Source organism: Falco rusticolus, chromosome 6 (assembly GCF_015220075.1).
Source record: "Falco rusticolus isolate bFalRus1 chromosome 6, bFalRus1.pri, whole genome shotgun sequence".
Lineage (NCBI taxonomy): Eukaryota > Metazoa > Chordata > Aves > Falconiformes > Falconidae > Falco > Falco rusticolus.
In genome coordinates this window covers 77,924,399-77,947,525 of record NC_051192.1, presented here as the reverse complement: position 1 = coordinate 77,947,525, position 23,127 = coordinate 77,924,399, and the positions used below count along the sequence as shown (strand labels likewise).

Sequence of the window (23,127 nt, the reverse complement as noted above, 5' to 3'; positions counted from 1 at the left end):
GATAGTTTTGCCACAAGCCAGCTGACCAATGTCTAAATTTTCAGAGAATGTTCTAATTACATGTAGGAACATATTTTATTTTTTAAAATTTGAAAACTGGAACAGGAAAAGTCAGACTGCAACAAGTTTTGAAGCTGCTTAGCAATACCTTGCCTAGCTTGTGATTGCTTATATTTCAAAAAATGCTTGCTCAGTTATTAGTATCATCCATACCTGCTCTCTTCATACAAGAAAGTGTACCAAGGCCACACCTGCAGACCTGCTTTATGTACACAAACAGTCTGATTCTAACAGCAGTCACACGGAGGCCCTCAAAAACTAGTATGTATCTATAGAGCCTCTGGTGCGAAGGGGATAGGAGCTAGTATCAACAAAAATGAATGCTTTAGATTTATTTAAAAGTCTATCCTATGCATGTCAGGTGTGTTTAAAGGAAATGCTCATATTTTCAACACAGTGGTATAGTGTTATTTGTTTGAATTCCAGAAGTCAGCAAAACTAAATAATTAATTGTAATAACAATCAACTATAAAGGCTTATGCATTGAAAAGTGTTATTAAAAAACTATGTCACATACTGAGCGTGCTATTTAGAAGTGCATAAAAATATAATTGAACTAATTTCTGAAAGATTACCAAGCGTAAGTTGATGCTGTAGAAAACAAGGTAAAACATACATACCTGCTAGATGACCGTAAGTATTATACAGCATCCACACAGTGGAGACTATGCCCAAACATGATGAAGCTGAACAAAACATATAGCATAAAAATTAAACTGAAAATAAACTGATGAAACCAGATAAGGGAGGGAGTAATTTAAGCAACATGTACAACAGAATTACTTCACCAGTATAAGAGTACTGGTATGGTATGCTACCAAAAATAATAGTGTAGCCGCCACAAGTCAGGTCTTGAAAGTCTCCAAAGAGGAACACTACAAGCTCTCCAGGCAATGTGCTCCATTGCTTGACTGTCCTCATGGTGAAGAGGTTTCACCTCACATCCAGTCAGAATTTCTCTCATTTCCACTTGTGCCCACTGACATCCTCCCATCACATACTTCCAAACAGCTCAGCTCCATCTTTCTTGATGACCTTCTCCTATGTGTTGAAAGGCTGCTATTGGGGGACTTCTCCATGCTGATCAATGACCAGTTTCACACCATAAAATATCCTCCTGCAATAACAAGTATACTGACACAGAAAGCAAATTCTTTGCAGACCGTGTTTGCTCTACATTTTTTTAATGTAGCCAACACAGAGCAAACAATAATTTGGCTATCAACTCATCTGGGCACATATTTTCAACTCTTCTTCATACCAGATTTCCACCGCAGTTTTTCTTCTCTGAGTGACTGAAAACGCGTTTTGTGAAATGTCTTTATGTCCTTCGTCTCTACAAACAGGTATGACCTGTGCACCCTATTCTTTTTGTGTATTGCCTCTTTCCTCTGGCTAAAACTTCAGAGACGCTTGAGTGCATTACAGCAAACAGCTACCTTAAATGAAGCAAATTTTCTCATGGTCTTTTTTTCCTTTGGTGACTATAAGAAAGCAAATGATAACACAGTGAACAAACAGGAGTGGAAAATTTTTAATATAAAAGCAAATACACACACAAGTTAAATACAAGTACACGATTCTTTAAGTGAATACCTGCCTTGCATCACTTTACACAAAATCTGTACGTTTCTAGTATTTCACACCAAAAAAAATCTATCACTTTTTAGTAAATGTTAGAAAGGATCTCAAGATTTAATCATCCAAAACAGTGGAACTTGTTTTGCACTTGCTTATTAGATAAAACATTAAGTCACTAGCATGTACTGTATTACTGTGTTGAAGACCTTGTGTGGTAAGAAGTAAGCCCCCAGTTTCACTACAGAAGACTTCTTAATCAAATCACAACACAATGTGAAATATATTAAATAATAAAAGCAGATAAATGAGAACTACACTAATACAAATACGTACTAACTGTTTCTATAAAAGGGAGATAAGATGTAGAAAAAATTTTCATGGCAATTAACTGGTCACATGGTACTTTAGGTATCAAACCAAAATATAGTAATAAGGGATATTTTAAGAATATGAATGAATGAAGGCTCTGTGGATTGGCTTATGAAGGGTACTCCCTATTTTAATAGGCTGTGTCAAAAAGGGGGACAGATTCTGGCAAATGACCTGAGTACTTCAATGACAAAACAATAATAGTTACTGGAATAAAGAAATAAGAATAGACACTGAAGTCTGTCAGTACATAAGAGAGACAGAACTGCACAAACTCTTACTAGCTTGTCTGTCATGCAATGAATGAGACCAACAGAGACTGGAAGATGAAGGTAAAGAGATCAACATGACCATATTTAATATGATTTTCCATCTCTTTTTGAATTACAAAGTTCATCACAGTCCAGAATGGAAGCACTATGGTTGCAAATATGGGAAAGGATATTTTAAATAAGTTAGCCATACAATAATAGAAAAGGGTCCATTCTTGAATATATAACAGTGAAGAAGCAGCAAAATTTAGGTATGCTTTAGTTGTGTATATCTACAGAAACTGAATTTTTTATGATGGTACTGAATTATAGGCTTGAACGCTTTGGAAAGCAACGGTGCCATCAATAGTGATAGAACTTGACAGACAAAGATTAAGATCTGGAACAACCCACTCTAAAGTAAATCCAGTTTTTTAAAACTGGAGTCGATACATACTTAACTACAGAAATCACAACATACTTAACTACGGAAATCACTCATATATTACAATCCAAATCCCAAAGCTCTTGCTGTGATAAAACTTCTGTGGAAATGAGAGATTTCTCAAAGTGAGGACCTGAAGGTTTGGCTTCCACGGAGACCTCTGGCAGCGCTCCGAGTGACCGCACCGCGCCGGGGAGGGGAACGGTTCTGGCGGGGCGCGCTGCGGGAGCCCCCCGGTGGGTGAAAGAAGAAAATGCCCCGAAGTACCAAGCGCCGAGACAGACGACTCCGGCCACTTAAACTGGATTTTTACACCTAAGATTGCAGTGTTTTGTAATTATTCATTAAAATTTATTTCTTTGAATCAGCTATTACAAAATGGTGAGTTTCAACATCACTCCTCCTCTATAATTATCCTCTTCTCCCCACTACTCTAATGATTATTCAGCTGCAACCCAAGGAGAGAAGCACTTCACTTGCAGAAAATAAATGAAACGAGAAGAATAGGTCAAACTAAACCCTCATCAGCAATATAGAAGTATTGCTATACCACATATGCACCTATGCTGTTTCTATTACTGGGGACAGGGAACATTAATTAAGTCTTAGTAGTAGTTTGAAGCCCTAGCATTCCTTTGGGTCTTGTAAAACAAACATACACACCAAAATTCTCAATACTGAATAAAGACTTGAGCGATGAGATTGCTCCTCACTATGTACATACACAGGCCTGGCTCTGCATGGTTTGCATATACCCAATGTCTCTTGATTCCACACGTTTAATAACTTTTTGTCTAAAGATACTGGCAGGGAGATCAGTATTTGGTTGTATCCATATTCACTGACGACCAAGTGAAACATCATCCACATAGTTAAAGATCATATATTTAAGAACAGATAGAAAGAGCAGGAAGTAAAATAATTTGCTCTCCTGCTAAGACAAAAGTACAGATGTAACTGCTGTATGCCACTACTGATCAAAAATGCCTAAATGATAAAACTCTAAAGTCAGCAGCCACGATCTCATGCCATTTCTCCTGTGACATTGCTTTGTCCACTGCCCTATGACTAAATTCCTGGTGCGGTCACTGAGAACAATGATTTCTTTTGCGTTCTCCAAAATGTTATCTTCTATCTAAATACAGTTGCCTTGTGACTGGCATTAATCACTAACTCCTTCAAGTAGGAAGTGACTCTCAGGACCTTTCTCGTCCAACCCCCTGCTGAAAGCAAGGTCACAATGAATCCAGACCACATTGCTCAAAGTTTTATCAGTCAAGTCTTGTAAACCTCCAAGACTGGAGGTTACAAAACCAACCTGGGCTTATCTGTTCCACTGCTTAATTATCCTTACACTTTTTTTTTCTTCCATATATCCAGTCAGATCCTCCTATTTCATTTTATGTCTGCTGTCTCTCCTCCTACCATGCACTACAAACTCCATGGTCTAGACAACCTCCCTGCCTGCTGTTTGGGCCCCCAAAGCCATCTCTTTCCCAGGCTGAACAAGCCCAGCTCCCTGACCTCTCCTCACAAAGAAAATGCTCCAGAGCCAGCCATTGTGGCAACCCTCCCCTGAAGGTCACCCCTTGCTCATTCCAGTTTATCTTGAACTGAGAACATTAGATTCATCAACTCCTCCTTTTCAACTGGAAGCATTAAGCCTACCTTCTTTTCTTATTTTGAAACAAAATAAAACTTCCATGTCCTGGGTATGAATTTAAGGCCTATTTTGCTGTTTAGAGATGAGGCTCAACGATTAACTATAGTACACAAACACCTCTGGTGTGCAGCTAGGCAGCCCTTAATGTTCTGGGTTCTTTATGCAGTCCATATGCTAGGTTTAAATAATGTAAGCAGCTCTGAATCAGTCTTCTGACCCAGAAGAAATTCACTTTTATCTTGAAGATTACCCTCTAACTTTATCAAATGATAGAAACCCTAACCTTTGTTGACATCCTAAGAATGGCCATAGTGAGCTGGACTACCTGATAGTAACTGGAATGATTGAGACTGTGCAGCTTCCTCTACTGACCTTTCAGTGCCTACAGCAAACCTTTCAGAGAACAGGGAAAGCTGAAGAAGCTTCCCTTGCAAATCCTGTCCATTTCTGGCACTCCCCTGCTTAGGGAACTTCTGAGCTGGAGGTTGCTTCTCGATCAAAGCGCTTAATACTGCTTGACAGACCTCTCATCCATGAACTTCTCTATTAATTTTTAACATATGCATACTTTTGGCATTCAAATCACCCTAAGGTAAGGATATCTATTTTTTAAATTGTATGAAGCAGTCCCTTTCTAAGTCTGCTGCTTGTTAACCTACTTTGTGCCAAATTTTCTTGACACAAGCACAACTAATCATTTTCTATTCCCTGTTCCTCATGCCAGTCAGAACTTTCACAATTCTATAATTTCTCCTTGAGTAGCATCTTTTCGAGGACAGCAATTCCAAATTATTTAGTTTTTTTGTGCACAGCAGCTATTCCTTACTTTGTTCATTCTTGATGTACTTTAAACTATCTCAAATTCTCTATCACTTTTTGACATGGACATCAAAACAGCTCAGTGTTTGTGAAGTATAATAACAATCTGGTTGTCTATCCCCTTTCTGCCATTCTTTGCCTTTTTGACTACCTCTGAAGATTTCGTCAAAAGCTAAACTTACTGGCAGATCTGCTATTAAATTCAGGGGGTCAGAAGTCCATCCTGGGAAATTCTCCAAACATGTTCCTTCCAAGTTTATGCCTTAGTTGCAATTTTCCCATGTATGGACTAGAAGTATAACCTAGGAAAAATATGCAGAAAATAGTACTTTGGATGTTCTAGTATGATGAAGCAGTCAGTTCATTATTTGTCTGGTATCATGAGAAAAATACTGGGGAAATCTCTTTTTATTCTAAATGAAAACATCAAGCAGAAAGTTTCAGGGGAATACAGCAGTTCACACTCATTTTTCTTGTGGGAATGTTCATACATCTCTATTGTGGAAGTTCACATTGTTTTCATTCTTATCAGCTCACACAGAGCTGTAATTTACATACAGAACAGCTTTTAATACTTTTTTTTTAAAGAAAAAAAAATATTGTTGGAAATAAATTTTACCAGGAGATAGTGTAGGTATCTAATGAGGGCTGTAAAAATTATTAGGAACTTTAAGGTCAATTTATCAATTCTGTCCTCAAACACCTTTTTTAAAATTCTGTTTTTGTTGAAGTAAACAAACCAAAGAACAGAACAGAGAAGAACCTTCATAAACATTATTATGTAATTGTTACTAATGTATTAAAAGCACCACTACTCCCAGTTCTTCCATAGATTAATTCTAAATTTCTAACTCAACTATTTATTTTTATTTAGCATGTTGTAGCCTTTTAAAAGATGAACTCTGTTCCCAACTAAAAGCAACAAAAAGCTTTTGCCCCACCTACTTCAACACTATTCGAACAATAAAAGACACACATATTTTAGATTAGCTAAGATTAGATTGCACAGATTAGCTATTCCTCTCTATCTTGTGACAGTTCTGTGCTTTCATAAAGAGTTTACTAGTCTCAAACTGTGCATGTTAGGTTTTTCTTTGCATGTTAGAAACTCCCATGTTCTAGGGACTGGGTTTCGTCTAGGACAATGATCCATTTTAAGTACATCAATTATTACATATATCCATTATATAATTTGATTTTTATATATTATTTTGTGGGATTTATTACAAAAAATATCAAGAACGGCATGATAAATAGGCACAAAAAGTGATTTGACAAAGTGATGGCACAGAAAGCTTACTTTTAACCTCCAAAAAGGATGATTCAACCTTTGAATTGGGTTCCCTGAAGAACAGCCTGCCAGTGCTGATGGGTATGCTAGGAGGAACACCACTATGTGCTTACCTGCTTCATATATGCTTTCCTTAAATTCCACTAAACCTTGAAAAAACCTTTTTCCAAACCTTATGGGACCATTTGTTTTTCCTCAGTGTGACATCATTACTTCTTTTGAAAACTGTCCTTTTCCCTACACTTACCCAAAATAAGAACTGAGCTGACTAAGTTAAGGTCAAGCTGATTTTTTCATGAGGTTCATAAACTATGCCTTGTCCTAATTTTTCATGTAAATAGTGAACCACTGACATAACTAATATTGAGTAAGGTTTAGAGGGAAAATGAGGTTTCTCTCCGTGAAAAGGAACAATAGACTGCACTAAAGGCAAGCACTCTGAAGAGATCAGAATGACTGGGGAGCTTGAAACAAGGTAACACTTTAGGATAAGGAAACAGTACAAGGAGCAAAGACATTAAGGACATAATGATGTTCCCTATTAACCTAGTGATAAATAATGTAGAAGTTAACTATGTGAAAGCCTAAAATATTTGTTAATTATAGTGCAGACTGGCATTCCAATTTTGCCCTTTTTTCTTCTTTTTTTGGCTATGCATGATAAAGTGGAAATTCTTTCTTATTCACAGAATGGACATTAACTCTTAATAATGTTGAAGAAAAAAACCAAAGCTGTGCTACTGGTTAAATAAGGCTAAGTAAGCACCTAAGTACAGTGATGGAAGGAAAGATGCCTGTATTGACATAATACGGTATGACAAACCAAACTTAAAACCTAGTTTGGTCTGCAGAAATGGTGAATAAGCTACAACATTAAATCAAAGAGAAGAAATTACAAGAAGTTACAGCTCATTTTATTGACATAAGTTTATGGACTTAAAAAAAGCTATTGTTGCCAATGCTTAATTACATTAAGTTCTGTGTCACAGTGCTTACAGGTTCTACTGGATTCTAAGCCGCAAAACACAAAGAATAACTGCACCTTCAAGAAGGAAAAAAAAAAAGGAAGAAAAAGTAGACTTAATCAGAGAACTTCAAACTATGGCATTACCATTAGCCCACACGCTTTCAGTCCCCTTGAAACTTGTGGGATTACCAAGTGTGACAAGAGCAGCGCAGTCAAGCGAGAAGGTGCACCTGCTCCCTGTTGGTATGTACACTATCTGGTTCAAGTATGATACTAATCCCTTGTCCTGGTCAAAATGAAGGCTGTATCTCATTTCATATATTTTAATTTCTACAATATCACTCCTCTTCTTTCTCTCTGTACCACACAAATACTTCAGTAATAAACAAACTTGTGGAATTTACTTTTAAGTAATATCTAAGACATTTCTCCGAGTTTAGAATTATTTCTCATTCTACATAACAATTACTATAATAGTTCCTTTTAGATAAGTTTATATTGTTTAGAACATAAAATCTTTATTTTTAAATTTCTTTCCTTTATAACAAAATATTTGCAGTCTTTTTTTTTTTTTCCTTCACTGTGCAACTGTCTTGCCTGGGGAAGTGAGGATGGTGTTTAGGGAAGGCCACAGATACTCTTCCACATTTTCTTTTCCACACTGTGACTGCAACTGCCACAATGCATGTCAGGTCTTCTGAGGAATATGTTAACAGCATTCTCTTCAGACTCACTCATTCTATTTTCATTTACACATTTTCTCAAGACCTGTTAAAACCTCTAATATTTTTTTTTTAGTATGCGTAATGACAATTTTTAATGACTCAATTATTAGCTTGCACTTACCAATCCTAGATACAAGCATGTCCAACAAAACCTTTTGGAAATCATTTCACCTTTTGTACAGGCCTACTTTTTGTACTATTCTCACCCTGTGACCCCATACATGACGCCACTCTTTAGCACATTCACTGATCTTGCAGCACATTGTGGCACCTTGATGAAAAGCTTTTACTTGCAGGAGCAAAGAAGCGTGAAAGAGGACAAGACAAATCTCTGAGCCTAGGCAGGAAAAGAGGCACGTTCACTACTGGAGTGTAGGAGAGAACGGCACCACAGGGACAGCTACTAGGTTCATCTTATAAGCCGTGATAGCTTAACTCCATTGTTGGAAACATAGCACTGGTATACACCGCTGCAGCTGAGACTAGATCTACTGATCGTGAGGATCCCAAGCACTCAGCATGGCACCACACTATCTTTCAGCTGAGAGGTGATCAGTAACTTTGGTATGAATGAAGGCACTTCACTGCCTGGCCATACCACACCACAGCCCCCTACCTTCTCTCAAACAATAACTCTCTGCAAAATATACACCTGCTCTTCTGGCCTCCTCTATTTGTGCAGAGCAGAGATGTTTCTTCTGCACTGACGACCAACTGCCTCATCTCTTATTTCTTGACCTCATTAATTTGTCTTAACGATCAATGTGCTTTACGGAGTTTTGTCCTGTAGTTGTTCATTTTCACCCCATGACATAACACAATTGAGTAAAGTGCAGGTAGACTTGGGGCACTACAAACAGTAGCCATCCTAGGCGCTGTCTACAGTAACTGCACAAGACAAACATAGCCCTAGCATGCCAAAAAATGTCTAACCAACTTATCCTCAGGGGTGGTCCTGTCAATAGATATTGTGAATAATCAGAAATCTGACCTCAAATTTATCTGTGAGCACCCTCTTACAGACAGAGCTGTGTCAATACAGCCATGAAAAATGTTAGCCTTGGGTCCTCCAGGAATACTAAACAAGGGATGAATTTTTTGTCTCCAGAAGATATCACAAAAGTCAATGCATCAACTGTAAACTGTTTTTAAGACTTAAGTTTATAGGACTTAGGTTTGCACAAGAGAAAGGTCACAATTTGAACAGTTTAAAAAAATACTAACTTTGCTATTAAACTGTGGTATTTTTACATTTTTGCATGTACCTGGTATCTTCAGTGTCCCATACAAAAGTAAAAAAGAAAATATTCTGAAGTTGACCCCCTGAATTCCGTTTCTAGATCACTCTTCATATAAAGATCTGACGATTTCATTAGAATAAGGAAAGAAATACTTTGAATTTATAGACTTAGAGTTCTAGCGAATAAAGAAAACATATTCAGATAGCTAGTGGTAAACATGGCATTGAACTTACATTTTGCCTACACTGTACATATAAACCTATTACTTCCACTCTGACCAATACTAGAGCTCTTCCTTTAAACTATGAGTTACAGTAAATCTTTCATATAGGGATGTGATTTTTTTTCCACTGAAACCTTGAAAACCTCACCTGTTACCCAGGTAAGACTAGGTTAGCAACCATATTTACTAAATAAGAATGGATCTGACAAAGTGATGCTAATTTCTTTAGAAGTACTATTTACTGCAAAAATACAGGAAGATTGTGACAAAAGACGCAAAATAGTCTTTTTCTGTTACTGTTATTTGGTTTATGTAACCATTTCAGTCAATACAAAAACATTTGTGGTAGCATATAGCTATAGATTTTTTTATTTTTTTTTACACCACCCTTAATTCTTAACTACTTCTCTGGTATTTGGTGTTTCAATATTTTATTGTTAAAGGTATGTAATGCTGTAGAAAACATAAAATCTTCATATACTCCAAGGGCAAATTACTTACCTTCCCACTTGAGAATAGTTTATTTTTAATGCTGTTCTTTAAGGTTTTAATTCTTCATGGGTTCTAGGGCAATTCTGAATTATAACATACATATTTAATAGTAATGACATCCAGGGAAATATTTTCTGTGGTAGAGATAATACATACATATTAATAGCTATATATTTTTTACAAAATAGATCTAAGACAACATAGAAAACATTCTGCTTACTGACCTGTGATTAATTATATAGTATCTGCTGCTCTTCACATCAGACTACAAGCCCACCTAGACTGCCATGAACTGTCCTTCACTTGGCTCATGAGCATGACAGTCACCTGCCTACTGCTTGTGCTCTCACACCAAATGGAAACCCAGCACAAGCATCTGCTTGCTCGTCAAGAAACGAGCCTCCCCAACAACACCACCTCTCCACCAGCAGGGCCTTTCTTGCAACACTGCAACAGCCATGACCAACCATGCAAGCAGCTTTTGAATAACCACTGTACTCCACTTCCACCTGCACTGCCCTCACAGTAAGTTAACACATTACAGGTATTTGTCCCTGCAAGCAACAATTCACTCCATGAGCCAACACAGCCCCTGCAAGGTTTACAGGCTCTCAAGAGCCCTCCTCAACTCCGTTATCACTTGGTTCATGAATGCTGCTACATGCCAGCGCCCTCCACAACGTCCTGGCAACAAACACAGAAGTACAGCATATGTCCACTGCTCTGAGTAGAAACTTCCAGCTCTTCAGTACTCCCAAACGCAGGTACTTTCTTGCAAGCCCATATGAATTCCTGCCACCCCCAGCCGCCCTATGAATAGCTTGTGAGTGCTAGCACACAACACTTTGACAGTAAGTTGAAGCCCAGCAAAGACATCAGTCACTTCATCGCAAAGCTGTTCCACCACACACACCATCAGATACCTTCTCTTAAGAGAACAAATCCACCTGAACACACACCTGAGATGCCCCAGATATAGCTCAGGAACACCGTTACAAGGAAAAATTCACAGAGATGTGGATACCACTAGGCTTGTTTTAATCACAGCTCAGAGTTGGGCCACCACCTGTGAGTGGCAGAGAACAAAGGGATGCAGCACATCTTATATACACTTACCAAACCATTAGTCAATGTCCAAAGGTTTTAGAAGTTTCCTTTGGTCTTGTCAGTTCTGCCAATCTATCACCTGATCCTGTCCCACTTGATTCATCTATTTGGTTCCCATCTCTGCCTCGGTTCCAAGGTCCTCCTTGGATCATGATCTTCTTTCTGCTGCTTTAACTCACACAGTCCTTCAAGCACACTTAGTCTTTGAACAAGCAATTCCTATTCACATATACTATCTTTTTTTCTAAAAGCACCTGCATTTCTGAGAGCATCTGTGTATACAAATTGACCATCTATAGTTTCTCTATTCTCCTACTGATTAACTTGACTAAGTTTTAAACCAGCCTTGGATTAGGGCTATACAAGAGACGAGGCCTGGTTCTGCCATTTAGCAGCTTCAGCACGTCAAATTTCTTAATTCAAAATATGTTTTCTTTAACAACCACCACATACTACTGTCTCATATATAGTGCTCATAATAAACTGAGGCTCAGCAAAGGCAAAAACCAGTCTAGGGTAAGGCTCTCACAACTCCTTCACCAACAGATCCCTGCTTTCAAGGATACGAAAGCATGAGAAGTCCCATCACCCACCCAGCCTCACACCCAGCTCGTGGGCACTGTTGCCACCACCAGCTCTTGTCACCCACACTGGCCTCACAGCAATGGGAAGCTTGCTGCGCCAGGCCCGAGCTCCCCCTGCCCCAACCCTGCCTCTCCTCACAAGACTACAAACCTGCCTCAATCTCAGCAACCTCTTAGTTGGCTCGTAAGTACCTTTGTTCTCACGGCAAATGGAAACACTGCAACCTACTTCAGGATGAGAATGTGGGTGCCCCTGCCCCCAGCAGGTCCCTTCCTGCAGCTCTGCAAGCCCCCCTGTACTGAGGCCGATCAACCAAGAAAGCTCGTGCACGCGTTCAGCGCCGAGCCACCCGCACGCCAAAGAGCGGCCCAGCACAGCAGCCTGTGCCCCACAGCATGGCTCCCGGCTACCCCCTGGGGCACTCCCACTGCCTCCTTCACACCTGACCCGCACGAAGCGCTCACAGCAAGTTAAAGACCAAGACAAAGGTCGGCACCTGCCAGGTGCACCTCTCCCACTCCCCGCGCCACCAAATCCACAGCCTGAAAGCCAGGAGCCCCCCTGAGGGCCACCTAACTGCACACTGACTCCCTCCCCAAGGCCACCTTCGCACCGGCTGGCAGCGTCGCTGAGGCGAAGCTTTTTGCACGACCACGATCGTGCCCTGGGGTCGCGTCTGTCGCCACAGGCCGCTCCCGCCCCCACAGGCCGCTCCCGCCCCCACAGGCCGGCACCAGCCGCCCCACGGCCCCTCCCGGCGGGCTCCGAGCCTCCCCCAGCACCCGCCGCTGAACTCACGGCCGCCTCACGCCGCGGGAAAGCCGCCCTGAGGCGGGGGCTGCTCCCGAGCGACGCCACGGGCCGCCCTCGACGGTAGGAGCCGGCCACGAGCGCTCCTCGGCGCCGTCTCGGTGACGTCACGCCCAGGGCGGAGGCGTCAGGGCGGGAGGCCGCCCCCGCAGCGCCCCCGCAGCCCCCCCGCAGCCCGATGCGGGCGACGCTCCCAGCCCGCGCGGCTCCGCCTCCCAGTCTCGCGCGTGACAGCTACGGTCACCTGCGCCCCTCGCCCCGCCAAAGCGTCCCCGCGTGTGGCCGCGGGGCTGAGCGCCGCTGACGGAGCCCGCACACCTGGCGGGCAGCTCCGGGAAGCTGTACGTGACGTAGGGAAACATTTCGGGAACTTTTACAGAAAAAAAGCAACAATCCTACAGGGAGAGTGCCCGCCGCCTCTCGCTGCGTCCCCCCAAACCCCCTCTCCCGCTGCCCGCTAAGCGGGAGCCCCCACGGGCCGGGCAAACACGGAGAGCCCCACGCGGGAGCGGGGGTGAGGACACCCGGCCGCGGCCCCCGCCCCGCCCCCGCAGTGGTTTGGGGCATCCCCCTGCTGTGCCCTGCGCGCCCCGCTCCCGCTCCGCGACGCCGCGCTCGGTTGCGGGACGGCGGCGGAGCCCGGGCGTGGGAGGGGCCCCCGGCAGCGCGCGGCCGCTGGCTCGCGCCACCTCCCCCCACGTCACAGAGCGCTGCGGCGGGCGGTCCCTGCGTGCGGGCCCTCGCTGCTGCCCGCCGCGCCGGTGGCGGGACGCGCGGAGCGGACCAGCTGCTAATGTCACCTCACAAGCGCGTGACGCCGCTCCCGGCGCTCGCTACAGACAGTCCCCTCGGTGACGTGATACCCGCCCCGTTAAAAGTCCCCGCCTCGGGGGGGCGGGCACGCTTTTGCTGCCGGAAGCGAAGATGGCGGCGGCCGCCGCTTCCGAGCTGCTGACGGGATGGTGCCTCTTTGGCCTGGCGCTGCTGGTGAGAGCCGGCTGTCCCGCGGCTGGGGCTCGGCCGAGTCGTGCGGCTGCCCCAGTCCCCCCCTTCTCCTCCCCGGGGCTTGCGGGATCCCCGCCCTGCTCCCCGCCAGCCCTCCCGGGCCGGCTGTGCCTCCTGCCTCGGCCTGCGCCCCCGTCGCCCGGCCCGGTGTGGCAGCGCGCCCGCGGGGCAGAGCCCGAGCCGGCCGTGCGGGGCTCCCGCCGTCCTGGCGGCGCGATGGGCGCCGCCTGCTTGTGCGTTGGCTCGTCTGCTGTCCGCGCTGCGCTCGCAGCTGCTCGGGCTCTTAGCGAAGGCGCAAAGAGTGAATTGTGTGCGGTGACTGTAGTGCTGATGCACAGGACTCGGGTGAAAAGTGTGTTGATGTCATGGAGTGTGCCAGTCAGATACAGGGTCTGTTTTCAGTGCCTACTTTCTCACATCCTTATTATTCCACTCATGACTGTTTGTCCCTGCGTGTTTCAGGCCATTCTGATTTTCTGCTGGGTTTATGTGCGCAAGTACCAGAGTCGGCGGGAAAGCGAAGTGATTTCTACCATAACAGCGATCTTTGCGTTGGCAGTTGCTCTTATCTCATCAGCACTACTACCAGTGGATATCTTTTTGGTTTCATATATGAAAACCAAAAATGGTACGTTTAAGGTATGTACTCCTACAAATGTTATTCTCCTCAGAAGAAGTGTTTGCGTTGAGAGGATGTTCTTAAGTTGTCAATGTGTTTAAAACCCATGCTAATACCTGTTCCAGTCCCTGAGCTTTTTGGAAAGCTGGGAACTAGTACTGTGAACACAACACTCAGTTCTGTTTATTGTTTGAAATGGATTTCAGGTTTTACTTCTACTTATTTTTGACATTCTGCTCATTTCCAGGCACTTACTCCCTTTTGTGCTAAAAGGAGTGTGTATACCATACTGAAGATAAAAAGAAATCTCTTAAATGTTGCTTTTTAGTACACCGTAACGTGGCATTGTAGAATGGAATTTGTTGTCCCATTGTTCAAAACCAAACTGTGTTGCCCATTTGCAGTTTAAGATTATTTTGAGTGTCTCTTTTGCCAGTATTCTCTTATTCTGGATCTGAAACACTAAGACATAATTTTTTACTGTGTTAATCTGCCTATAATGCACAGCCTGAGTTAACAAGCACTTTTTTAAAAGAGGGAATGCTGGAAAAAAAAGCCTTGGGGGAGGGGAATACATAGTATTTCTTCTTAACTGATACTGCCTTAACTGAACTAATATTTTAAAAAATTTAAACTGTAGGGGGTTGCTGTGCAAAATGTTCTTTGTGAGATGAGCGCTCATTGTAGTCAGCTCTACTGTGAGTTCTTCCCAAGACTTCAAGCATTGGCCTGTTTCATTTTCAAGGAAAGTTCTTGGTTCTTGAAGGTAGTGACCTAGTGTCTTTGGGAGGATACCGCTATTAAAAATGGGTTGAACTGGAGCATATTAATAATTTTAGTGAGAGCATCGTTTAGTTTGGAGCCTACCTGGATCTATTGTAAAAGATATGATCCTGAGACAAATGAGAGAGTGGGCAGATGTAAATGCCTGCACACTAGACTCAAACTGTATCCCCTTCTAGCCCCACTTCCAAAGGAAAACCTAGGTCATGCTAGATCTTCAGAACTAGCTTGCAGCCAATAGAATGCCTTTTGGCTGGTGCTCGTGTAAATGCAAGTCATAAGAAGCCTTTAGAATTGAACTGTGATGTGATTTTTATCATATTTATTGCTTAATGGCAGTGCAGAATAATTTAAGCTATTGTTCCATGTTATTGTTAAAAATTTGTGTCTTCAGACTTTGTTTGGAGTTAAAATGGGTAGAAAAGATGGAAGAGACCTTTCATATTTCACAATACTAGCAGTTCAATGAGAATACTGAGTATTTAGAAATATATTGAGCTTCGGTAGATAGAGAAATAATGCTTTAACTGGGCCCATCTGAAAAACGTACTTTTGCGGGGCACTGAGCAGAATTTTGTGTTGCAAAGGAGACCTGCTGTTAATGTATGCATCCTCTGATTTGAGAAACAAGCCTTTCAGGAGAGTAGGAGGTCAGATGTGGTCATGCACTCACTACAGTCTTATTCAAGGAAGTATGATTAATAGAAGGAAGATTTCTCAAAATACTGTTTTTCTTGAGCTAGATTTCTTTCTTAATGGCCACATGCTGTGGTGTGATGGCGTGGGTAGCTTCTGTTTAAAAATTATACCCAAAAGTAAGCTCTCATGCTTGTGGTAAAGCTTTTATTTCTTCAAAGTACCTTTTTCCCTGTGGTTCTGAGGGTGCTTGGTTCTGCTTAGTTCCTAATGTTGACCTGTTGAAATAAAATTGTTCTATATTGCCTTGCAGAAGAATTCTTCTTTCTCTTTTAAGGCTCAGCTAAATGAGTTTCTAGTTTTGCAATAATGACATGAGATCTTCTGATATTAATATGTTTGATCTAACACAAGTGTTGAAGTTGGGATATAGAAATATTAACATGGCTTTCCTCATAAAAGTTGAGTACATCTGAAGTCAGTTAGAACGCTTACACCTGTAACTAAACACAGAGCTTTATTGATTTGGTAATTTCAGTTTAGGAGTAATGTCAAGTTAAGAGGCTGACAGCATCTTAACATAAGGACTTCATGAATTGTTAAAGCTCTTGACACTGTCCTGGTCAACATGTGCTTTTCTGCTACTGCTTCACAAGTAGGACTGGATTTGGTTCAGAATATTTCCAAGAGGCTACTGCCGTTGCTCTGCATCATTCCTTCAAACCAAGCCCCTACAACTGGTACTGGGGTCTGAAGGACCATGACATGGGCAAGAATCCTTTGTTATTTTGGGTGGTCAGAGTGAGTCAAATCCTCATTAGACTCTTCTCAGTGAATTTTTGAGGCAGATCCAGGTAGCAGATGTGGATAATATTCTCTGTAGATATATCATTAGTTCATCAAAAAAACTTCCAACTGGATGATTTCAGACATATACCAAAAGAGTAGTGGCAGTTACCCAGGTCCTAGGTAAACAATTTTCTTTTGCTATATGTACTCTTCACCTCCCAACTGTAATTCCCAGTTATCAGAGATAAAAAAGTCAAAGATAATCGACTTAAAAGGAAGAGGTAATATATGTGGACTTCCAATTACTTTATAATGTGTCTGACCCTGTTAGTAAACTTGTAGATGTTCTTGAGGCTTTTCTCTGAACAAACTTCCAGCAAACTTGGAGAAGCATGCTAAAATAGCAGAGGTTAAACTGAAGGCACAGTGTGATGGGTCAAAGTTCTCGTTGTGAATTGTGTGTTTGGTGGCAGGTGAAGGTATGTGTCCTGGCTACAAGAATTGGTTTAATTGTCTGAAGTGTAGTACCCAGGGAGATCACCATTCTCTGAAGGCTGTCAAAATGATTCTGCTTTCTGGATACAGAAACACTTCAAATAGTGTTGTGTAGGCCTTCTTTACATCATGTGTTTTCAGGTGTCTTCCTTGACAGGGGCTGCTTACTATACCTTGGTCAGCCTTTGTTAAATCTGAGGTTTAATCCATTTCCACAGGACTGTTAAACTTAATATACTGTTTAAATAATACAGTTAAGGTTTTCTTTACTGTAAAGAAGTGGCTTGTGGCATTTTGCATCTGTTGCCTTGCCATATTTTGTGAGATTTATCAAATATGGTCCTAAGGCTTCTGTAGGGAGTGAATTGAGCCGTTTTGGTATAGAAGTTGTATGTGTGGTAGTTGTGTAGTCCCTTAGGAATGGAGCAGTGATACATGGACCTGAGTGGCTATTATGTACAAATAGAATTCATTGTGACAACACTTTTTCTAGAGGCTGGGATTACTTTGATTCATAGTGCTGTTAAGTAGGAAAGCATGCTTTTGGTTCTAGTACTAATCAAAAGAACTTCAGTACCTTGTAAGAAAATTCCTGATAATACTCACCAGCACCACTTATCTTGAAGGTTTTGACTATTTTCATTGACAGTGCTTTAGTTTATGCAATGGACTTCAAACGCATCCAGCTGGATCTGATCTGTTTGTTCTGAAAGCTTGTTTGATTTATGACAAGCACTTTAGAACAGAAAACCTCACCTTTGCTTAAAGACTTAAGATTGCTGCTGGAGCCCAAGACCTCTGGGTCTGACCTACAAGTCTGATAAACATAAAACATAGCTGATGTGGTCTTGTGACAGGAACGCTGCTCGACACAATGATGTTATCATCACCAAGCTGTCTTTTTAAATCTGTTCTTGTTGCAGCAGAAGGCAGGGGAGACGGTGTGATATTTTTTTTTTTTTTTTTTTTTAATGTACAGATACTTGCTACTATATGAAGCTAAAAGCCAGTGGCATTTTTTTCAGCCTGGTTTGAATACCTCACAAACCTTGGGTGTCTGTCTGAAAAGTTAAAAGCCTGTTGTGCCCTTAAGGATTCAGGGAGTAGCATCTGCTTAATGGGAGATCCTTTTTGCAGACCATTCTATTAAGACTGTTTTCTTCTTGGGGGAAGCTCATTATGTGGTTGCTCAGAATACAGAACCATTTATAAATGTCAGATTTCTTTATTCTAGAATGGTGTTAGCTGAGAAATCATCATCAACTGAGACCATGCTTCCTGTCCTGAGTAGGGATTGCTACTTGTGAAGTAACAGTACTTGGCCAAAATATTCATGGGAGCCAGATGTGGCTGAGGTATGCCTGTTTCTGGATGTTACCTTCCATCTGGCTGTCAAAATCCTGGCTCTGCCATGTTTTGGAGGTAACAGGCTGGAAGATCCAAGACCTGAACATGAAATTTCTTTATCTAAACATGCTGTGACCCACTCTTCAGTCTTTACTACTGTGTCTTTCTTTTGTTGGCTGTGTTGGGAGAGGCTAATCAGCACAATGACTGCTTCATCTACATTTGATTATATTAATGAATACTGAAATCTGGACTGTTACAGCACTTGAAGCTCTACCAAGGTACACCTGTGGAGAGTGGGAGCCCTCTTCACTGGGTACTCATGAAATTCTTGCAGGGTCCAGCAGTGACAGTAGAAATGTCCCCTTTAACAGGGACAAAAGAATGAAATTCATGGCTATTCCCTCACCAAAAAGTGGGGAAGGTCAGAAATGTCACATTAGCTTGTATGGCTTTTGTTTGGGGAAGTTTTCTGTACCATTTGAATAGTACTGTTCTGTTGAAGTATGTTAACGTAAGTCACTAACTGGATACAGTTATGGGGAGAAGGAAGACTCTGCTTAGTGATTACTGGGAGAGGCAAGTGTTCTTCGTAGCTTAATCACAATTATAAAATAAATCTTTTGAGGGAGCTTTGCTTTGGTTTTAGCATTCAGGTAAACTATAAGTGTCTTAAACTGCCTTTTTATATTCTTATTTACATAACAACATTTTACTAATCTATTTACTTCTTACACTTGTAAATGTATTTCAGTTTCCTGAATGCTTCATGGCTTGTGTTAAGGAATACTTAAGAATAGTAGCCTAATGTAGGTGAACATACTTGTTGATTTCTTTATCTATTGATACAGTGCATTGTTACAGGTATTTTAAAGGTAATAGGATGTATGCTTGCTAAACTGCATGGAACAAAATGGAGTACAGTAGAGTAGTTCAGAGTACATGAATTCTGCAGATCTGAAAAAGATTTGTGGTCACATTTTCACATCTTAAACCACTGTTGAAGGCAGTAATGAATTCTCACCTTCCTAACCTACTGTGCTTCTGAGGTGTTTCCTGTATATATTGTAATCTTAGGCCATAATGAATGGAGAAGAAAACAGACTAGATCTAGAGGCTGTCCAGATGAGCTCTCGACTGAGTCCTGGATGTTCTCATTCAGTAAATTCATATACCTATCTACCTGAAATATCAGTGCTGCTGCTGAGGGTGTCAACTCTGACACTAGGTAGCAGTGCTTCTTGCTTTTGACAAGACAGTGCTGCTGTCACTAGCTTTTGAAACAGCTCAGGTGAACTGGTTATTGCTTTTGAGTTGCTGATGTGTGCATATGGATAATTTGCCAATTAGAATAAGGATTTTTACCTCCTTAGTTTGTGTAAATGTGGGGCTTCAGCTGACATAATAGATATGATATACTATTAAATTGGCTTGCATTACAGATTCTTCTTGTGCAGAGTTTATAAATTCAGGCACATACACAATGGTGATGCATACATCTTTACATTAAAAGATGTAAGATGCAAGATATCTCAATATCTTAATATGCTGTAAGGTACGTTTCCTACTATTACTATAGTCCTGTACACAACTTAATTTGAGCAACAAAATGAAAAGAAATTACAATGTTTTATAACAGGATACAGATGTAGAACTTTGAGTGTTATTAATGCATTTCTGGTGTTGGAGGAGAGGCAGCTTTTTGGCAGTTAACCTGTTCAGTTTCAATTGCTAGCTAAATCTTCTGTAAAACAGCTGTGCCACTTAAACTTCAGGTCTTACTGTTGCTCTTCTTGCATATTCTTGGTTGGTGTGGGTTTTGGATGTCTCCATTGCTCATGGGAGAGACCTTTTCAAACACTTACTTGGAAGTAAATAGTGCCACCTGTTCAGTTAAGTCTTTCTTTTCCCTTAAGCGTAACTAAAGCAATGCATTTCCTTAACTTTTAACACTAGGCAATTTAAACACATCAATGTTCTGTGTTTGTTTTCATACAAATGCCTAGAAATGTTTCAGTTGAAATGCTGTTGGGCTTAAGCCTCACAGTCTTCAAAGACTGGGCTTATTGTGTACCTGCGGACACTTAAGGTCTTGTTTCTGTCCCTTCTGCTAAAATATTTTTCATCCTTTTATTGTTGTTGTTGATTAGATGACAAAATGCATGTGTACTTTTCTACTCAAATTCCAGTTGGATGGTAATCATTTATTTTGGACAGTGAACATCAAAAATTTAATGTCAAGTGGCCTGCTGGAAGTTATAATATAGTAATATGATGGAAGATGGTGCTGATTTTCTGAGATGCAAGGAAAAATGAAGTGTATGGTATGTCATCAAGCCCATATTCCATGAGAGTTTAGGCAGTTCTGAAAGAACTGATAAAGCAAGTCTTAAACTTTTAAAAGTCTTATTGTGTGTAGTCCTTAAGGAGTATGCTCACTTCCCTTTTTCATATGCTCTGTACCATTGCATGCATTTTACAACAACTGAAAGGTGTTTAGTTTACCAGTTTGAAAAAAGCCTGCGCATGGAAATTGGAAGGAGCTTTGACAGTACTGGATCTTTCTTCACCTATTCAGTAATGCTGGGTGGCTCCAATAGCTAGCTTGTGAAGAATTTTGTTCCTGGATAACTACTTTCTTGATCTTGACTACACAAAGGTTGGATCCCACAAGACTTGAACAATTCTGGAATATGTTCAAGCTGTACAGATGGGTTTAGACCTCTGGATTCAATCCCTGAGTTTGTCTGCCAACCATCATGTTACAAAACATTTAGTTTCCATAAACCAATAGTTCCTCTCAAGGAGAAGAAAGGGACTGGGGGCAAGAATTTGACTTGAGCCTTCTGGCTAGTTGCAGTTACCAACATAGCTGCAGTTGTATTTCCCTTCTATTCTCTGAGTGTATCCCCAGGATGGAGTAATGCAGTTCTGAAAGATAGGCTTTTACTGTTCAAATAAGGCATATCAATGCTGTTACATTTGGAGCTTTAGGATCTGAATCTTAACATGTATACATGCATCTCCTGCAGTTCTGTGGAAAGATTTGAGATATGTTACTCTACTAATATCTCTCAAGAGTTGTGGCTTCTTGATTAGTATGATTTTTGGATAGGGACTTCAGGAAAAGTCTGCCCCTTGGTATTATGTAAAGATATTCGGTGCTTAGGCCAGAAACTCAAGACTGGATGCAGTTAGTGTCTAAGCTCTGCTAGTATGTGTAGTATCAAGTAGAAAAAAGTTACTGATTTAGGATACTATTTTTTTCTGAAGCTAACTTGAGCATTCATGTAATGCAAGTCTTGGTCAAACTAAAGTAAAGGCTTATACTTCTGAAGAAGGAGATGATGGCTTAAATTGGGTGGATAAGTAATAAAAATAAGTTTGTAAGCTACAACTGAGCACTATAAAAAGCTATTTGCCAATCTCGTGTCCAAGTACTGTTGTGTCTGTATACACAGATTTTAGTCATAGCTGTTCTGTGATCGAAGTCCTGTGTATATCATGCACTGTGTACTGTGTCCAGCTCTGTGGCCCACAGTACAAGCCAGAGTTGTTAGAGCAGGGCCACAAAAATGGCCGGAGGGCTGGAGTACCTCTCATGAAGAGAGACTGAGAGAGTTGGGGTTGTTCAGTCTGGAGAAGGCTCCAGGGAGACCTTATTGCAATCCTTCAATATACGAAGAGGGCTTATAAGAAAGATGGAGAAATGCTTTTGACCAGAGCCTGTAGTGACAGGACAAGGGGCAATAGATTTAAACTGAAATAAGGTAGATTTACATTGGACATGAAGGCGTGGTTTTGTCGCGAGACTATGTAACAGGTTACCCAGAGGAGTTGTGGATGACCCATTGCTGGAAGTGTTCAAGGTCAGGCTGGACAGAGCTTTTAGCAACCTGATCTAGATGACCCTGCCTGTGGTAGGGGGGTTGGACTATCTGATCTTTGAAGGTCCCTTTCAACCCAAAGCATTCAATGATTATCTTAAGAGACCCTGTTATAAAGATACTGCGGGAATTACACAACACACTAGAGAGCTGCCAAAACTACTTGATGTTCTTTCTGGTCTGTAAAATCTTCCCTGTATGAAACTGTCCTATGCTTCTTCCTATATGCCCAGTCATTTACACCTACTAGTGCTCTGTAGCCAGTAATTCTTTAGAACTGCATTTTTTTAATATCTATCTCCATGTATTTGTGTTCTTTAATAAGTGATTCTCTTGTAGTGCTGCCAAGTAGAGAAGTTAACAGGAAGTGAAGTACTGTAGAGGTTTTCAGAAGAATATGGATCTTTATATGCTATTCATATTTAGGCTTGAAAAATAGATGTTTGATACCTTAGAAAGGGCCATCTGTACAGAATGAATTTCTTCCCGATTTGGAAGCCTAACAAAGTAAATTCTGTTGATCAAATTTGACTCTGCCCTATCTATTGAGTTTCATCCAGAAAACATTTTTACCTTGATTCTGTGTCATCTTTTTAGAAGGTGTCTCTAAATTCCAGTTTGTGTGTGACTGACATTCAGTAATGTGGATATTGGCCTCAAGTGGGATTTTGGGGCTGCTTTTTTAGCAATTCTCAGTGTCAGCCTTACTGATGTGAAACTAATGCTTTTTTGATTGAGAGGTATTGACTTCAAAATGAGTGGATCCTTGACTTGATTGGGTCCCTCCACTAATGCTTTGCACGTGCATATTTTCTAAAGAGTTGCAAAGCAGATGTAAATGTGTTAATTATAAAATTAAATCCAATGCATCCAACTACTGTGCTGAGCGACTCATACAACTTAGTTGTCTGTGCAGTCTTTTTTTAAAGTACCACGC

At 41.3% G+C, this 23,127-nt stretch overlaps 1 protein-coding gene across 2 annotated transcripts in view; it reads left to right on the top strand.

The window, feature by feature from the left end:
* The first annotated feature begins 13,359 nt into the window (after positions 1 to 13,359).
* Positions 13,360 to 23,127, top strand: part of LMBRD1 (LMBR1 domain containing 1) — an 80,182-nt gene continuing 70,414 nt past the window's right edge. Inside the window, exons 1-2 of one of the 2 annotated variants that reach the window (XM_037392159.1) lie at positions 13,360 to 13,616; positions 14,097 to 14,273. In XM_037392159.1, coding sequence (XP_037248056.1) covers positions 13,554 to 13,616; positions 14,097 to 14,273 — 240 coding nt within the window. In that variant the 5' untranslated portion in view covers positions 13,360 to 13,553. The remainder of the gene's footprint in view (positions 13,617 to 14,096; positions 14,274 to 23,127) is intronic. The other variant, XM_037392157.1, reaches the window with a different exon arrangement.